The 20,658-nt window shown below is 38.8% G+C and overlaps 1 protein-coding gene across 1 annotated transcript in view; it reads left to right on the forward strand.

Moving 5' to 3' along the window:
* The window catches only part of RECQL2 (RECQ helicase L2), a 116,052-nt gene that overhangs the window by 32,413 nt on the left and 62,981 nt on the right, over window positions 1-20,658 (forward strand). Inside the window, exons 11-13 of the mRNA XM_089146496.1 lie at window positions 11,387-11,439; window positions 11,534-11,611; window positions 11,706-11,771. Coding sequence (XP_089002622.1) covers window positions 11,387-11,439; window positions 11,534-11,611; window positions 11,706-11,771 — 197 coding nt within the window. The remainder of the gene's footprint in view (window positions 1-11,386; window positions 11,440-11,533; window positions 11,612-11,705; window positions 11,772-20,658) is intronic.

Raw genomic sequence — 20,658 nt, forward strand, 5'->3', positions numbered from 1 at the left:
GGGCGCCGATGCGACGCGTCGCTTACAGGGGACGCCCTAGCTAACCCTTGCCCACTTATCACTACACCCGGGCCATAGTGTAGCGCGTCGCTTCTTTTGTCGGGGAACGCCCTAGCATAGCTTTTATCATATAAGGTCGAATCCATGAAAAAAGGTTTGGCTAGATTTTTTCCGGTGCCGGCTGCCGACCTGACGCACCAACCCTCCTCCTTTACCCGGGCTTGGGACCGGCAGCAAAACATTGGCGGAGTTCTTCCTTTTATAACAAACCAACTAATAATTGGTTATGATATCCTCTCCATGTGGTGTCCTCCCAGGGTCCTAAGACCATGGAATAAATTTGCTTGAAACATGGGAAATTTCACTCAAAATTCTCCATTTTTGGATGCTCGAAATGAAGCTATGGTGGACCCAAAAAAAGTCCCAGCTTTTGATCGAAACTTGAGAAAATTTGATGAAACCATGCGAAACTTAAAATTTTTTTAGAACTGGGTCAAAATCTGGTTCGACCCAGCTGGACCAGACGGGTTAATGACTTAAAATCCTTTTATTCGCATGAAACTCTGCACTTTGCATAGTTTCGTGCGCGAAATAGAGGCTGTAGGCAAATTGGGAAACCTCGTTTTCCTCCATTTTCAACCTTGCAGAGATCAGTTTACCTCATTTCAAGCACTTTAATTCACTCCTTTGGTGATTTCGGCTCTTCTTGGTGGATATTTCAAGAGTTTTCAAGCCTTGTTTCTAGGTAACCTAAGTTTTCCCAAATTGTTGATTTTTTTCTTTGTTTTATGGTCAAATAATGTTGGATTCTTTTGAAAATTTTTTCCATGGTCTCTAGTAGCTTCTACAAACGTATGTTGTTGGATTTGATTTTTGAAGTGTGCTATTTTGTTTTTTCCTGATTTTAAAAAATACTTACGAAAGTACTTGTTTTTTTTTCTTCTGTTTCATGCTCAACTAATGTTAGATTGAGTTAAAATTAATGTGTTGTCACTAGTAGCTAGATTTAAAAATATATGTTGTTGGATTTGATTTTTGAAGTGTTCTACTATATTTTTCTGATTTTTCACGTATTTAATAATTACTAATAATTAATGTTTTAATTATAAAAAATATTTTTAATTAGAAAAAAATTCTTAATGTTTGGGAATTCCTTAGTTTATAAGTAATGTGTGTTTAGGCTAAAATTAGAGTGGTGGTTCTTTTTCTTGATGATGATTATTGTGTATATTTGTGTTAGGCACTTATTTTTGAGTTGGAAATTACTATGTTGGACATAGTTGGGCAGCATGGTAGGCCTTTGATAGATGACAAGAAGTCAGTGTGTAAAATGCATGTGGCCATGTGTTTTTTATACTTTGATTAGCTTATATGTAGAGTTCCACCCCAAAATACCCCCTTAAAACCTGTTGAAACTTGATGTCAAAACTTGCAGGAAAAAGTCCAGGTTTCCATGAAATTTTCCAGGTTTCGACCTAAGTTTCCCATTTCTCAAGGTTGAAAATTGAGTTTCCCTCAAATTTGTTACTATGCCGAAGACTATATTTTGGTTCAGCATTGGAATGATCTACACACTGTTTTTGCTCTTCCAGGAAATAAGATTTCCTCCTTACAAATATACAGCACTTATTAGTTGACCTGTTCCCTAGAGATCCATCTTTATCAGCATCAAAGAATCCCCTCTACTCGATTATGCCTATGATTCTGATAAAAAATTCCTTTCCCTAGAGCTTTCTTGAGATGGTGAAGAATATGATAATTGCATCCCTATGAGAAGTCCTCGGAGGGGAAAGAAATTGATTTACCACACTAATATGGAAGGCGGTAGTTGGTTGGGTAATTGTTAAATAATTCAGTGTACCTACTGGTCATCTCTGTCATTCAGGATACCAAGTAGATGTCCCCCTTCAGGAACAATTCTTGCACCCGGGTCCTTGGGTTAGTCAAGAGGCTTTGACCCAAGCATTATTGTCTCAGTAAGTCTATAACATATTTCAGTTGAGAAAGAACCACTCCCTTTGTGTACTGAGGAACTTCAACACCCAAGAAATATCTTGACTTTCCAATTAGTCTGAATTTTCTGGTAAGAGTCACTCCCCATGATGATATCGTCAGCATATATTATCAGAAAAATGTATCTTCTATTTGGCTGATGTTTGAAAACTACATTATCACTACCCCATCTAGATAAACTAAAGTCGAGTAATTCCTCAGCAAACCGCCAATCCACGCACCTGGAGATTGTTTATGGCCATATAGGGAATTGTTTTACATACATACCACTCTGCTGGATTCCCCCGGGCAGCACAACTGATGAGGTTGCTCCATATGCATACATACACTTCATCCTGAAGGGTATCATAAAAGAACACATTCTTGACATCAAGTTACCATAAAGATCACTGTTAAGTAGCCGCCAAAGAGATCAACAGATGTACTAAAGTGAGTTTGGCCATTGTCAGAAAAGCATCGAAGTAGTCCATTCCTTAATCTTGCGTGTAACCGTTCATAACGAGCCTTGCCTTCAGGCAAGCAAGAGAACCATCAAGGTTCACCTTCACAACAAAGACCCAGCAACAATCAAATGCAACTATATGTGGTGGCAGAGGTACCAGATCCTAGGTTTCATTAAGCCGCAAAGCTGATGATTCTTCTTCCATAGCTGTCCTCCATCTAGGATTAGATAATACATTTGTCAAAGATTTAGGTAAGGTGACCGTAAGGAATGATGTTCAACAGTAGATAAAAAGGAATGAGAGGCAGCCAGGCAGGGGAGTCTGAGGAGTAAGGACAGTTAACGATGGAAGGCTAAGTACAACTATGGACACCTTTTCTGTGAGCTATAAGTAATTCAAGATTTGAAATAATAGGGGCAGTAAGGATATCCGTAGATGGATCCGCCGCCAAAGGAGCCGTGGCAGAGTTAGTGAGTGTAGGAGGGACAGCAGTTGCGTGAGGGCACCTTGTGTAAACCTGATCTAGAGCACCTGGAAAAACTTGTAAGAGACTGAACCACATAGAGAGGAAGGTCATCATCCAACTCAATAGAAAAGACAGTAACCGAGTAAGAATGGGGGTAGATTCAAAGGAAGGCACATCAGCAGTGATAAAGTACTTTTGGAAGGTTAGAGAATAGAAACAATATGCTTTCTGAGTTTGGGAATTTAAGAAACGTGCAATTAATTGCCCTATAATTCAATTTGGATAATCCAGGACAATGATCATGCATAGAGCAATTGTAACAACAAAAAAAAAAAAAAAACCAAAATTAGGTGGCATTGAAAACAATGAAGAATGAGGAAGTAACACAGAATGAGGAATGCCACCTTGTAGAACAGATGAAGACTTCCGATTTATAAAATAGTGTGTAGTTAGAACGGCATCAACCCAAAAAATTTTAGGGACCTTCATTTCAAACATCAAGAAAAGGATGAAGCACACCATTTTAGTGTGTAGTTATGGGTTTTCCTTCTCCTCAGCTTTTGTTGTCATTTGCTAGAGTAGGAAAACCCATGAAGCACACCATTTTAGGTAAAAAACTCAAAAAAAGGAGTAGAAAAAAACACTCTTTTAGCATTATCACTAGCAAGGAACAAATTTCAGTCAAAACCAGGATTTCGACCCAAGAAAAGGGCAAAATTTTTAGGTTTCAACCGAAATTTTGGTCAAAACATGACTTTTTCTTTTAAATTTCGACCCTAGGTTTTGGGCCTTCTATAACGTCCATTTCATTTGATTTCTTGCCTTCTACCTATTTAAAGCATAATAAACACAATAAAACTAGTATTTTGTCACACACACCAAAAAAAAAAAAAAAAAAAAAAAAAAGGAAAATTTATCATTCAAGTATACTACAAATGATTGGTTCCGACAACTACAAATTGTATTGCATACAGACATAGAATCATCAGCATACATGAATTGTTTGATAGAATGGCTACATATACAACAAGTCAATAAAATAAAATGACCAACTAGATCAAATGATGTTGTCTCACATACATTAAGTTGAAGCCCATATATCATATAAATACATAATTTAGAAAATAATTATGAAAATCAGAAAATGAAAAAAATGGTAGCAAACAATAAAAAAATAAGTTTAAGAAAAGACAATCATTGATCATTGGCCTAGGCTAAACATATATTAATTCCAAGGCAATACAAGATCATTTAAAGCATGAACAGAACAAAAAAAAGGGGGAAGTTTGGAACCGTTGGGCATGGCTCATGTTTCACATTCTGTTGCTGCCGGAGTTTCATTTGTAGCTGTTTTGTGGCTTAGGAGGTGTTTGGAGGCAAAAGATAAACAAAAGAGGTGCTTGAAGGCAAAGGAGTCGTGGGAATTAGGTGAAAATTGGGATAGAAATCAACAAAAATTGAGGGAAAACAAATTGGAATGTTGAAATGGTCGAAATTTCGGTCGAAATCTATAGCTTTTCCGAAATAATTAGAATTTCTTTTCGTTTTCAAAAATGCAGGCATTTCGATTGACCGAAATTTCTTCTATGATCACTAGTTCACTACAAGGTCTGCACATTCACATCCAATTGGGTTTTTTTATGTCGTAACAGGATGCAAATAAAAAAAAATAGTATTGATTTTTCATTAAATGTAACTATATGGTCCCAGAATTGTAGTTGTTGGTTGAGTTTACTAGGAGTTCCACTTCATTAAAGTTTTTGTTCGTGTAATTTTCTATTTCTTGTTACCCAAGTAAGGGTATTTGTGTAATAATGTTCTTTTTACTTTATTATAAATAGAGGGCTTGAGATCACATTGATCCATTCAAGTAATTCTACCATAATCGATAGTCTCAACATGGTATCACAGCCAAAGATTGATTAGGGAAGAAAAAGAGAAGAGACAGAAGAAAAAAGAGGGGAAGAACCTTGCTGCGAAAGGGGAAGAACCTTGCTGCAACTAGTCTCCTCTATTGCTGTAACTACACCACCATCGCCTACTCCATCGTTGCTGCAACCATCTACTCCATTGTCTAAGATTTCTACCACTGCCACCCAATCTTAGCCTTTCTCTTCCATCACCTTCTTCTCTGTCTCTCGAACGATCGAACCCACCTCAAAAAAACCCCATCTACTTCCTCTTCCAATCTCTATTGTTCTAACCTAAAAAAAACCCATATGTTTCTAACCCACCTATTAAAAACCCCATTGAACCAACCCAATTGAAACCCCATTGACTCAATGAACCAAACCCAATAAACAACCCATTGAACCAAAATCATTGACTAAACCAGACCAGGGGTCTTATTGTAAATTCGTATATATAAAAGGGGTCTCTTTTGAGAATTCACATATTTATAGGGACTATATGTAATTATCCAAATTTACATGGACCTATATGCAATTATCCATATTTACATGGACCTATATGCAATTATCCATCTTTAGTTTATCAATAATTATCCATATTTATAGGGACCTATATGCGATTATCCATATTTCTAGGGGGCTATCTGTGATTATCCATATTTATAGGAACTTATATGGAATTATCCATATTATCAGTGGTCTATTTGTAATTATCCACATTTTCAGGGGTCTATTTGCAATTTTGCATATATACAAGGGTCTTTTTTGAATTTTTTTTTTATGGTGTTACTTACACTATGGACCTTATAACTCTCTAGATTTGTTTGGGTGGTTCGGCTATTCCATTCTGCGATGTTTCAGTTGTTTTGGATGAGTGAAGACTGAAAACTGTAGACACTTTTTTTGGCATGGCAACCATCGCTGGTACTATTGCCTCCGCTGGCTCTGAACATTACCCCATTCTTCATCCTCTTTCGGTAAGATTTGATGGAACAAATTGTTTGATCTAGTCTCGATCTGCCTACTTAACTATTGCCAGAAGAGGACTTGTTGGACACATTATGGGCACCACTATCAAACCTACCACCATAGGTGTTTCACAGGATAAATGGATCTTGAATGACTCTTTTATTATGTCATTCCTTTTAAATTCCATGAATCCAAATATTGCTTGTGGATACCTATTACTTGATACTGCAGTCCAAATTTGGAAGGCTACTAATGAAACATATGGACAGTTGGGGTATAATGCACAATTTTATGAGCTATGGAAGAAGCTTCATGAGACTACACAAAAGGAATTGATTGTGGTCCAATGTTATGCTGAGTTGCGATCTCTTTGGCAGAAATTGGGTCATCATGGGGATTATCACCCCACTAATGCGGATGATGTGGCTACTTATAGGAAGCATGTTGATAAGATTTGGGTATATGACTTCTTGGCGGGTTTGAATGTGGAGTATAATCAGATCAAAGTGCAAGTATTAAGTCGTCTCCCTTTCCTACACTAGAGTCTTATGCCCTTGTTTAGCGTGAGGAAAACCATTGATTAGCCATGCTTCATGCTCTTATTGTGGAGAAATCAGCCTTCCGGTCTTTTAGCACTAAATTTGATTCAGCTAAAAAGATTGTCAAGTGTGAGCATTGTCATAAATATATCATACCAAGGCCAATTGTTGGAAGCTCCATGGGAAACTTGCTGATTTTGTAAAAAAGGGCACAAAGAATGGGAAAACCGAAGGCTAATCTTTCAGAGACGGTTTCCACAACACCCTCTACAGACATTGTTTTTTCACAGGAGGAGTTAGCTACTTTGCGACGTATTCTGCAGTCTTCTACTGCCGGTACAACCTCTACAACTGCTTCCTCCACTACCCATACCAACTTGTACCTTGCTACTTTAAGTAAAACTTTTACATGCTTCCATGTTTCTTCAGTTTTTGCTCCTTGGATCATTGATACAGGAGCAACAGATCATATAACATGTTCATCCTCCTTTTTCTTACATTATTCTCTAACTTCCGGAAAAGATAAAGTTTGAATTGTTGATGGCTCCTATTCTTCCATTCCTGGAAAAGGGACCATTAAGCATTCTCCATCATTTTTTTTGTCTAAAGTTTTTCACTTTCCCTCTTTTCTTACTAACTTGTTCTCTATCAGTAGTCTTACATATGACTTGAATTGTAAAGTGATTTTTTTCCCCATCTTACTGAATCTTCCAGGATCTGCTAACGGGGAAGGAGATTGGACGTGGTAAACTAGACAATGGACTTTATATGTTGATCCAATTGGAGGATCTACTTCAGTTATGATTGCATCTTCTAATTAGGTCCATTCAATAATATCTGACCTTCATTAGTGGCACTGTAGGTTATGTCACCCCCTCTAGGAACTCTTAAGAAAATATTTCCTAATTTAGTTTCTTCTTGTTAAAAGGATGAATTTTTTTGTGAAGCCTGCATTTTTGCTAAGCAGGCTTGTTCTACTTATTTACGTTCTCTTTATAATAGAAAATCTATTCCTTTTGTACTATTTCATATTGATGTGTGGGGCTTTTGTGAACGTGTGTCTATTACTGGCCATAGTACTTTGTTACTTTTATTGATTGTCGCTCTTGTTCTACATGGATTTCTCTTTTAAAACAAAATAATGAAGTTTTTCCATGTTCTTGTGATTTTCATAATATGATTAAAACTTAGTTCAATGCCTTTATGAAGATCCTTTGCAATGACAATGGCATAAAGTATATTGATGGTGAATTTCAGAGATCTCTCTCTGACTAACATTATACATCATACCAGTTGTGTTGATACCATTGCCCAAAATGGGGTTGTTGAAAGGTGGAATTAACATCTTTTAGAGATAGCCTATTCACTTATGATTGCTATAAATGTGCCTGACCAATACTGGAGTGATGCTATACTAACTGCCTTTTACCTTTTGAATAGGATGCCCAACAGGATACTTGGTTTTAAATGTCCTAATGAGCTTCTACAGGGAGCCTTTTTTTTTTGATATTCCCTCGAAGGTTTTTGGATGTGTATGTTATATGCCAGAATCACTACCCACCAAAGTAAGCTATCTTCTCGTGGCTTAGGCTGCATATTTCTGGGGCATTTTGCTACTCAGAAAGGGTACAAATGTTATCATCCTCCTTCTAGGAAAATCATTGTCTCCATTGATGTAATCTTTAATCAGTTTTACCTTACTATACACCTCTCCAAGGGGAGAGTCATAGAGGAGAGGTGTTCTTTCCAACTCTAGACCTTCCTATAACACCACCACAACACAACTTAGGAGTTGAAGAAGTGTATCATGACCAGGGGGAGACTTCGGCATGTATACCTAAGGACTCTAATTCTCCCCTTCCGTTTTTTGAGCCATGTGAAGAACCTGGTCAGGGGGAGACCACTCCTGTGACACTATTGAGGTCTTCAAAACAAAATTGACCAGAATAAGGAGGTGCAGACTTATCAGAGGAAGAATTACAACTGCCAAAGTAGATGGAGAAAGGTGACACGTTACCACTTCAGTCTCCTGCTCCAGAATCAGATTTCTTGTTCCACTTGAGGTATCTTCTTCTGATCTTCCTATTGTTGTTAGAAAAAGGTGTCAGATCTTATACTCAGCATCCCATAGCTAAATATGTTTCTTATGACTCTTTATTTGACTCTTACTGTGCTTTTATATCCTCTTTATCATCTATATTTGCTCATAAGTTGGCAACAAGCCTATGCTAATAAGAGATTGAAGGCAGCTATGGTAGAGGAAATGTAGGCAATGAAGAAAAATGATACTTGGGAGCTGGTTACACTTCCTTTAGGAAAAAAACCCGTGGGCTGCAAATGGGTGTTTGTGGTTGAACAAAATGTGGATGGATCAATCAACAGGTTAAAGGCTAGACTAGTTGCTAAGGGGTTTACCTAGACCTATGGGATTTATTATCAAGAGACTTTTGCCCCTGTTGCGGAACTGAACACTATCAAAGTTCTGTTGTGCTGTGAACAAAGACTTGAACTTGTACAAACTAGACATATAGAATGCCTTCTTACATGGGGAGTTAAAGGAAGAAGTCTATATGGAAATCCCTCATGGTTTCTCTAATGACAATATTGTAGGGAAAACTTGTCAGTTGAAGAAGTCAATTTATGGGTTAAAACAGTCTCTTAGATGCTGGTTTGGACGCCTCCTAAAGGCAATGACTTCTATTGGGTACAAGCAGAGCAATGCTGATCATACACTATTTGTCAAGAAGTCAAGTACTAATATCACACTTCTCATTGTTTATGTGGACGACATTGTCATCACAGGGAGTGATGGTGAGGAAATTCAATGGTTGAAGGACTTTCTTGGCGAGTTGTTTGAGATTAAAGATATAGGGAAGTTACAGTACTTCTTAGGAATTGTGGTGGCTCTATCAAAGAAGGGTATATTCCTATCCAAAAGAAAGTATGTCCTAGATTCATTATCTAATGTGGGAATGTTGGGGTGTAAAACGGTTGATACCCCTATTGAAGTTGGCGCTAGACTTAAGGAAAAAGAGGGAGAACCAGTGGACCAAGGAAGATACCGAAGGCTGGTTGGGAAGCTTATTTACTTGTCCCACACCAGGCCAGACATCGCTTATGCCGTGGGGATAGTGAGCCAGGTCATGCATGAACGATATTTAGCTCATATAAAGGCTATTACCAGAATATTGCAGTATTTGAAGGGAACTCCTAGAAAAGGAATACTTTTGTCACCCACTGATGATCTAAGAGTAGATGCATACATTGATTTAGACTAGGGTGGATCTCCTGATAGGAATTCAATTTTAGGGTTACTGACTTACTGTACCTTTGTTGGAGGTAATCTAGTTACTTGGAGAAGTAAGAAACATTAATGTGGTAGCTTTATCCAGTACCGAAGCTGAATATAGAGCTATGGTTTGTGGAGTTTGTGAGCTAATATTGTTGAAAGGCTTGCTAGAAGATATTGGAGTCCAAGTTTCAAACCCTATGATGTTATATTGTGACAACAAGGCTGCCATTAGTTTTGCCAATAATCTTGTGCAACATGATCGAGTTGATAGGTTTTTTCTCAAAGGAAAGTTGGAACAAGGGCTCATCTCCATGCCTTTTCACTAAGGGTTTGAAGGAAGGAGATTTCCTTCCTATTGTAAGCAAGTTGGGCATGACCAATATCTATGCCTCAACTTGAAGGGGAGTGTTGGTTTGAGTTCTACTAGGATTTCAACTCCATTAGAGTTTTTGTTCATGTTATTTTCTATATCTTGTTGCCCAAGTAAGGGTATTTATGTAATAGTGTTCTTTTCACTTTATTATGAATAGAGGGCTTGAGATCACACTGATCGATTCAAGCCATTCTACCATAATCGATTGTCTCAACAGTTGTCAACAAAAGTCACTGAATATTTAAAACTCCATTTTGTAAGTAACATCATATGGCCCCCAAACATTGTGGACGATAACCATAGGAGGATAACCCACATGGTGGAGTTTCCTTAACTGACACAACTTACATCCTGAACTACACAAAGATTGAAAGTAGAACCCACCTTCTTTAGACTACCTAAGGATGGATGACCAAGATGCAATTGATTTGATGGGGTGAAACAACTTTGGCACATGCAACAGGACCAGTGTCCTGAAGAACATACAGCCCCCTTGACTTATGTCCCCTACTAAGTGTTGTCTTAGTAGCAAGATCTGAAACACACAGGAGTGTCCCACACTTTGGGTACATCATTACCCTGGCCTTAGATCCTAGTTGACTCTATTATTTTCTTGGATTTTCATACTCCCTAAAACCCCCAAAACAAGGACCCTTACAAAAACCCAATATAGCCATCCAAATCCCACCAAGTTTGGAGGATCATATCCTTATGCTATTACCTACATTTCTTCCAAGTTTTTACCCAATTTGCCGCATATCCTGATTCCCCATCTGTAAAATATTCAGACCATACCTCAGATGTTTCTTAGTCCCATTTGAGTTGGTTCTCTTAAAAGATCTTGGAAGTCCTGCAGTCATTTTAATTGAGGCTTATCACCATATCCTTAACCTGTAGACAACTTAAATTGACTTGGAAAATAAAATAGACTCAAAATATTATTAATTAGTCATTTACTAACCACATATTAACATAAATTGAACCACTGGCTCAGTTGGTTTAGTTAAACTAAACTAATGCAAGTTAAAAGAAAAACTTGGTGTGAGAGCTATTACTCAACTTAATGTTCAGAGTTTTAGGTCCATGGGATTAAAGGCCTATGACATATATATAATGCAATGCTGGGGTAATGGCTAAAAAAAGAAAAATGACCATTTAGGTTATGAATCTGCCTCAGCACAACCTCCATGTTTCTCTATGTTTTTCCACGTATTTTTATTATCTTCTTGACACCATCTGGCTTTGTTTCTCTGCCTGAAGTAGGTTGCATAAATTTACACTCATGAACTGCTGATTTGTTTTATGCCCTATAATTTGTTTCTTGATTTTGAACATGCCTTTTCTTGGATATTAGTAATTGAAACAGTCTAATGGTTTTTAGTCAGGTTTGTCATCCATCACAGCCTAAGTAAATCTATGGATGCATACTATCAGGTTGTTTGTGCTTCCCACATTACAGTTTTACTTTATAAAGATTAATACTCTTAATTTTCTTTATGCTCTAGTTGAAATAATTTCTGCATTGCAGGAAAGTGGTCGGGCTGGACGAGATGGGCTTCCTTCTGATTGCCTGCTCTATTTTAGGCCTGGAGATGTACCTCGGCAGGTATGGCTATCCTAGTTTGTCAATATAGTTAATTAGGATCTTCTATGTGCTGAAGTTTTCTGATAAATTTTGGATCTGAAACATGTGTAACCAGAGTTCGATGGTCTTTTATGAGAAATCTGGATTGCAAAACCTGTATGACATGGTGCGGTACTGTCAGGTACTTAAGTTTCAAGGTGTTGATTGATCACATTATGTTATTAACCTAGTTATATTTTTTGCATGTCTTCTTGTTCGGTCTTGTTCAATATAATAAATAACTTCACCTACTTTTACAGGAATGTTTCATTTAGGAATGTTAGCTAGTAGAGTAGAGGCCATCATTTATTTCTCTGCTTGAAGGTTTCTGCCTGCAAGAGATGCCCAATTTCCATAAACCTAGGCATAAGGCTTCACAGCCAATCTTGATTTCAACCAAGCAAAAGAACCATTGCTGGAGTTGATGTAATATAAGGGTAGTTTAGGAACCAATCTAATAACTTGTTGCCTTGTTATGCAATGTTGTTTTCTACATTTTCACCTCTCTTGGGAGGTGTATTTCTCCTGTTGCATTGGTGACGTAATATAGGTCCCTTCTCTTTTTCTCCTCCATCTCTTTCTTCAATGCTTTCCATTTATTCTTGGTGTTGTCATACTTGTTAACTTCCAAGTTCCAACATGCTATCTGAACAAAGCTCGTTGGTTAGAGAGTTGATGCCTCTCATTATTCTCCTCCCCTCTCTTTGCAACCCTAGGTCACAAATGGGTTGAAGAACTGTTATGAGGAGCATGGATGTAGGTTATTGGAACACAAAACAAGGCTGAGAGAACGAATCTTTAATGGTTACCTTGGTAACTCCTCAGCCCTATCGTTTCTGCAGATTTTTCCACAAGGCTGGAAGGCTTCAAGTTCATTCTTTTCCATGCTTTACTGCTACCACCATGCTCTGTTTTCCCTGCAAGGCTGCAACTATTGTTCTCAAAATTATGATGTCAGGCTCTCATTTGTCGTTGATAAATGATTTTATTCAAGCCTGTTTAGAAGTGTAATGGATAAAAGGAGTGATTTAACTGTTCTCCCCTTGTATAGTGCTTCACTGTCTACTGATTTGTTTATATTTGGGTCGAGGTCATTTGGATTGCTCCCTTATTGCCTTGTTTATATTTAGGTTGAGATTGTTCTCCCCTCTTTACAATGTCTGCAAATAGAGGATCAGAAGAAGTTACTTCAACTTCGGCAGTTTCCTCACTTGCTCCAGTGTTTTTCGAAAACCATCATGCTCAATCCTATCCCGTAAAGTTGGTCACTACCAACTACTTAAATTGGGCTCAGTTTGTGAAGCTTTCCCTTTGGACGGGGAAGGGAAGTTAGGCTATATTGTATGGACCATCAAGCCTCCTCCCTGAGGTGATGCTTATATATCTCAAGTGGAGGAATACAAAACTCGACTATTATGACGTGGCTAATTCTCCCCCAGAAGCCTGAGATTGCAAGAAAGTTTATGAGGAAGAAAACAGCCAAGGAGATTTTGGATGATGTCGCTTGGTAGCTTAGACTTTTGACCATGTCGTAGACTCATCCAAAGTATGTAACTCCAACAGATGACTATTATGAAGTAAAGAGATACTTCATTTCTTAATTTTGCAATACCTTCATTGGTGTTTGTGAAGAGTATGACCATTATATAGATCTTCATCTCCTCATCCCTAAAGATGAAGAGAAGTTTTACTGTCCATATGGGGACATCATCTCTAGGGAGTGACAGTTCTGCGTCTATCAGCAAATGCCAACTTAGACGTCAGCCCACTGCAGCCTCTACGTGGCTTGAAGATGAGTTTTGGGGCTATCAAATTGCCTAAATTCCTGAGGTTTTTGTTGTAAAGGGAAAGGAGGACCATCTCTGCTTGTTGAAAAAAAATCCCTGTATGGTTTGAAGCAGTCTCTTAGGCAGTGGTATAGGAGGTTCGATTCTGTTATGGCTACTATGGGTTCCGGTAGGTGTAAGTATGACTATTGTGTATATTTTAGAAGACTTTTTAAGGGTTCATTCTTATATTTGCTATTATATGTTGGTTGTTGCTAGAGATATAAATGAGACCATTAGGTTGCAGCAACAATTAAGTACTGAATTTGAGATGAAAGACTTGGGATTTGGGGACAACAAAGAAAATTTTTGGTATGGAAATCAAGATGGATAGAAAGGTAGGGAAGTTATGGCTATCTCAACAGAAATACATGGAGAAGGTAATGGAGCATTTTAGCTTGAAATATGCAAAACCTATTAGCATTTTAATTGCATCTCACTTTAGACTTTTAGCTGCTCTATCACCTCAGACAGATGAAGAGGTGAGTTATATGCAAAGTATGAAATTTTGCCGACATACACCACCAAAACCCCGAAATGTCACCGAAATTTGGTCAACATTAGGGAACATTTTGATGGGATTTCACCCCTAGTTTTGGGGGTATTTGGGGTTATGTTGGCTTGGTTTTTGTTGTCTCGCCTAATTTCAGGCCAATAAACACATTGGGAGTGCTATTGTGGCTTAAAAGCTAACATAAGGTGGTGTTCTTGATCAACACATGCCTGTCTATATGTGGGCAAAACTGGAAGTTTGTAACATGAATTTTAACAAATGTAAATATGCAAATGATGCAAGAGAACACAAATATCTTCATTTAACTTTCAGGAAAGAAGAGAAGTACTAAAGTTTACAATTCATTATACAACTAGTCAAGTCAGGTGTGTAGATATAACACAAGTCTAGGTAAGTACATAGTAGTCATCCCATCATCTCAAGTCATAACACCAAGTGTTGTGCCTAGGTGGATCCATCTCCTCTTAACTTCCCGTCATACCCATAGTGTATATATCATCCTTTCCCCTAACCAATCTTACATCTTGAACCCATGTCATTCTTATACTGATGGTTGCTCAGATAGTTCTGAACTGCAACTTTGTAGCACTCATCTTCTGTCCTTATGAGAACTCTAATATGAGGGAAGTTAGAATAGGGCCAAGGAAGGTGCTGCAGCTGGGCTGTGGTGCTGGTCCTTGTGAGTGTGTATATGGTGGGTTTATTGGCCATCCGAATATGGACTCCCAACTGACTCTGCCCTCAAGGGACCACACTCATAATATCCATCATTGTGCCCATAGTGCGAACCACTTTAAGAGGTACCCATACCCATACCCATACCAGAATGCCTATGAGCGAGAGGGGCACCATAAAGACCAATAGTCCCATAAGTGAATGTGGAACCTATCGACTCATCCAAGCTTATGGTTCCCATCGCTCCTGCTGAATTGTTTGCTGGATTTGAACCTGAAGGATTTACGAAAGAATCGTATGATCTTTGAGTAATGTTGACATCATCATTACCATCTTTGTGCTGCTTCCCATAGCCCCTACCCTTTATGCTGTAGGTCGTAGTACGACCACGCTGATACTCACCACTATGATCCTGATCCTGGTGGCATGTGTGAAATGAGAGTCCTCGATGTATCTCACTGGAAGCTGCTGTGTCTCTGGTAATGGAATAGGTAAAAACTCCACTGTCACCACCATCATCATCATCTGAATCCCTCCAAGTTGGATTAAGACTTGGAGCAATTGTGTCATCTGGATCGTTGTCGTGCGTGCCAGGTGCCACCATCCAATCCTCATCTACAGTAGCGGTGCCTCCTATGCACGTGCCTGCCATCTCGTATGCCTTGAAATCATCCACATCAACCCTCGCAGTTGGAGCAAGCTTTAGGTTAGGCCTCCCTCTAGGTTGGTTCGACACTGACTTACCCCTGTTCATCAACCATTGAGTGAGGAGGTCCGGTTCCTCTGCACCCATCTTGAATATATCGTTGAGGTCGATGTTTGCCAACAACTCTCATCCTGTTCCTTGGCGTGCTATATCTTTAACCTCGGTGCTGGCTCCCCATCCCTGTTCCTCCTCTTGGAGTGGATCATGCTAAATGTATTCCAGTTCCTCTTGCACATAGAGGCGGAGCAAGTCTGGGAGAGGATCTTGATCACCAATCTCCTGAATTTCGATGCACTCTTACTATAAAGAACCCACCACTCAACTGTATTATCACAAAAACGTTAAGTTAATCCTTAATAGTTTAATAGTTTACATATAATCTACTTATCTGTAAAATTAATAACTTAGAATAGCGTTTTCTCGTCCCTTAATAGCAACATCCAAATTGAAGGACCTAAATGTGTCCCTAAACACCTTTATCTACAGTCATTTGTATTTATGGTTTGCTAAATTCTTTTAAAAATCAAATGCAAGTTCTAAGCTCGAAATCCCTGCTCTTAACTCTGTGTGGCAAAATGATTGGAGCTGTGGGTCGGGCTCCAACTTTGAAATCACTTGCATTATGGCATCGAGTAGGTCTGTGTCCAACCCCAAATGTTCGCTATACAGATATTTGGGGTTGAGATAATAGGCTGCACAATTTACAAACTCACAGTTAGAGTTAGGATATAATGAATTACCAATACCTACAAGCCAACAAGCAACAACTCATAATAATTACTTACCGACCCTATGCAGCGGATGCATAAGATGATCGGTCCCTCGTTTATCAACAATCTGTGAGAAAGCTTGGTAGCCTTTGGGGTTTGCTCTATATATGGCAACCTTTATAGGCTCAAGGGCTGTATATAGATGAGGTATAATGGCCCCCTCAAGGAGGAGTCCACCATAAGCAAGACATTTGTGATGGGTTCCAAGGTCTGTAACACAACCCCACATTTCTCCCGAACTCATCAGATGAGATGGTACCCTGTGCCTAGCACCCGCTCGGGGTACTAAATTATCACAAACACATTAAGTTAGTAGATAGTAGATAGTAAAGTATAATATTTTGTAAAATGAAATAGTAGATAGTTATCTTACTTGGATCCAACCCAATAAATCTACTTTTGGGATGCAAACATAAATCTTAGGCCTGACTTCTTCTCCTGCATGTTGCTTAGGGCAATGAAATTCGTTGTGAATCTTGTTGGACTGCGTCGCACTAACTCACCTTTACATGTACGCCTCATCATCCATATCTGTGTTATGATTGTAAATGAAATTTGTTACCTGTTTAACCCTCTCCACTGTGTCCTGGAAAATGTTAACTTCCTAATGTCCTTCAACATGAGGTTGATACAATGGGTTGCACAGGGTGTCCAAAAGAGGTAATAGCAGGGTGAATTTATCAACACCTCACATGCCTTCTTAAGTTGGAGCCATTGTCAGTGACAATCTGCAAAACATTCTTCTTCCCAACCTCACCTACCATATCCTGTAGGAGACCAAGTATATATCTATGGTCTTTCACATGACTAGTAGTATCCATAGATCTTAAGAAAATTGTCCTCTCGCAGTATGCTATCAAGTTGATGATGGACTTTTTTATTGGACCAGTCCATTGATCAAACATAATGATGTATCCATATGTATCCCATATAGGTCTCATACTATCAATGTACGGATGCAACTCCTCCTCTTCCTACAGGAAGGCGGTCATCAACTCTTTAGGGGTGGGACCCTCATATCCAGGACGTGCATCTACAATAGTATCAATCATGTGCTTGTAGTATGGACCCTGGGTTGTGTTTGCTGGAAGGGAATTGTAAAGCATCCACTTTACTATTTCCCTTTTAACCTTTTTACCTATGCCTTTTCATGCACCTATTATCTTGGGCTGCTTGGCCCCCTCCCTCTTGAAAACTTCAGGATCCTGCTCCTAGGATCGGACTGATGGATAATCACATGGTGTTGAATCTGTTGGAGGAGTGGCCATTTGACTCTGTTATCTCCTAAACAGGCCAAATATACCACCGCTCCCCCTAGATCCAAATGCTCTAGCTCCAGATCCAAATGCTCTAGGCCTTGCAGGCCTAGAGGGACTAGCTCCTGTAGCTCTATTTCTGGCCATGTCCTGCTCCTGATAGTGTATCTCCTTGCTCTTTGCCATAGCCCACCTCAAGTCCCTCTCCTCCTGATCTCTCCCCATATCAATGGGATCAACATCCCAATCAGAATCTGGATCAACTCTATATGATGACGGTCTTGACATTGAATCATCTAGTGCTCTGTTCACTCTCCTCTTATCCTCTTTCTTTTTCTCCTTTGCTTTCTCTAACTCCCTGATTGCCTTCGCTACATTTGGATGGGCCTCTGTGCATGTGGCCTCACCCTTTGAACTCCCGTTGATGTGAGCTTTGAACCTGTTGATGCCACCTAAGTTTAACTTCTTCCCACAGAAATTACATTTAGTTTTATTCTTGTTTCCATCAATAGCGACACAGTACTGCATGCTGGGTCAACCCTCCCTCCTACTGCCATTCTCTGTGGTTCTCCCTGTGGCTGTGGCTGTCACTGGCTCAGCTGTCCACCTTGTGAACCAGCTACCCTTTGACTCTCACTAGCAAACATGATAATTGTTGCATCCAAAGTGATTGCATAAGTGACTGTAAAACATCAAATTAATTTTTATAGACAAACAAATAATCATGTACCTAGAAAGCAAATTTTCCCTTGCCCATGTATTTTTTTTTAATATAAAATGAATTTTAAATTTTTTTGGCAACAAATTAGGCTGTTCATACCAAAATTGGCGATGAAACCACATGGACAACACTTACAATCTATTCCATAATTTTCAAAACTATTTTCCGTATTTTTTCCTATTTTTCCATAATTATTTACATTTTTATATATATTTTAACAAATTTTTTAAAAAAATTTATTTTTGGTGGAAAAATATTTCAACTCTATGAGTCTGTAGATCGGCTTATGGATTCCGCATGTGTGCTTTCCATCACCATACAAGACATACCATGTAAAAAGAAAGCATTTTTAGTGTAGGAAAATACAATTTTTGATGCCTGAAAATCTAAAAATAAATTACTTTGCGAAAAAAAAATCTATTACCTTGAGTTTGTAAATTGGCCCACAGTGTTCAACATACTTTAACTTCATAACTATCCAACAATATTATAGTGTGTATGTTGTAAAAAAATCAGTTTGGAGAACAGTGGTAACCTCTGAGATAAAAGAACTCCAAGATCTGCGTGAAACGCCGTTTGATCGACGCAAAGAATGTGATTGCCTATAAGAATGAACCAAGAACTAGTGGTAGAAGTCAAAGATTGGAGCAAAAATAACAAGAATCGAACACTGGAAGACAGAGAAGAGAGAGAAGTTTTGGGTGAAATTTCGTCTGAATGGGGCGAAATGTAGCCCGAACTTTGACTTAAATAGGTGATTTTTTACACCTTGTTTATGTGTCACAAGTTCCATACTCTAGTGCAGTTGGTTCCCTCATGTATGCTATTGTTTTCACTTGACCTGACATTTCATAGGCAGTTAGTGTGGTGAGTAGATATTTATCATATCTATGTAACTCACTGTAAAGCAATAAAATGGATACTTAACTACTTAAGTATCTTAAAGGGCCCTCTGGTGTGTGTCTCGAGTTTGGGAGGAATGTTGACATACTAATAGGTTATGTTGACTCAGATTATGCAGGCCGTCTTGACAAAAGAAGGTCACTCACAGGATAACATTTACCTTGGGAGGTTGTGCGATCAATTGGAAGGCTACTTTACAGGCTACAATTGCATTGTCTTCCATAGAAGCCGAGTATAAAGTGGTGACTGAAGCAGTTAAGAAAAGCTATTTGGCTTAAAGGCTTGATTGGAGAGCTGACTGTTGTCTGTTGTGATAGCCAAAGTGCTATTCACTTGAATAGAGATAAAATGTATCATGAAAGGACGAAGCACATAGACGTTTGGTAAACTATGTTAGAAAGGTAGTTGCTGCAGGCAATGTCAGGTGTTGAAGATTGGTGCCTAAGACAATCCAGTTGATATGTTGACAAGGCCTTTATGTACTGCTAAGTTTAAACATTGTTTAGACCTGATTGGAGTTGGTTGCATTAGAGCTTAGCTCATGATGGGCTATTGGAGAGGATGAAGATTATTCAATACTGTGGAAGAATTTAGGTCAAGGTGGAGATTGTTATGTTGTGACTTGAATTTGTGTACCGGATTTTGAAGATGGACCCGCACCGACCATTTTCGTGGCTGACCCGAATTACCCATTTTTGGAGATCTATGGTGGAAGCGGGAAGGCTTGGGTACGGTAAGAGTATGACCTGATCCAATTGTTATATATATATGTGTGTGTGCACCTTATGTTGGTACGGCACGACCCAACCTGATGGATTGACCCGTTTACCTGATTGGAGTCTATATATATATATATATATATATATATTCACTTACCACACCGTCAAGAAAATTGGGATTTTTGGTGAGAGTTCTTGCAACACCATTCTTGGCGATTGATTGTGAGATCTCCTTTTGTACTTCTTCTACATAGTGCAAAAGCTCTTTCTCTTCAACTATGGTAGTAGCACACCCCATTGGTGCATTCCTCGTTAGATCTCTGTGTGTTTCCGTTTCGTTTCTTTTTGGATTCGGTAACGTGATGTTCATTTTAACATGAGGAGACCTGAAATAATGCTTTAAACCTACTTCCTCTCTGATGAGTCATCAGCTCTTTACTCTAGTTCTTAGGGTGAATTGGCAGAATGCTTACAGAAGACAGAGTTTGGTTGATGACAAGAAGAAGCCTAGATGCACATCCTTGTGGGAAATATTTGCATACTAAAGACAAATGTCGAGTTCTATATTGCCGTCGTTTTGGTATGCAGGGGTGCTACTAGTGCTCATGGAAGTCGTAGTCCCCCGGGGGGTGGGGTGGGCTGAAGCACATTCTATGATGACTGATCTGACCCTCAAGAGGCACTACTGTGTCAACATACCAAGTCCAGCTCATTTACTGAGGAGGATTTGGCATCCTTCTGGCTTGAGAACTTGCAAGATCTTGCGTGATATCTCGGTTTCTCAGGAAACCGAGACAAGATCACATGCATGTCCCAGAAAACTGTAAGACTCATCTGAATTACAGTCTAATTGAGATCTTGGTTCAACCAAAATCTCAGTCCGACCAGTGTTATAAAATGTCCCCAACTACTTATTACTTATTCAAAGGTTTATTACTT

Source organism: Hakea prostrata, chromosome 2 (assembly GCF_041222555.1).
Source record: "Hakea prostrata isolate BN-2017 chromosome 2, UWA_Hpros_2, whole genome shotgun sequence".
NCBI classification, from domain to species: Eukaryota; Viridiplantae; Streptophyta; class Magnoliopsida; order Proteales; family Proteaceae; genus Hakea; species Hakea prostrata.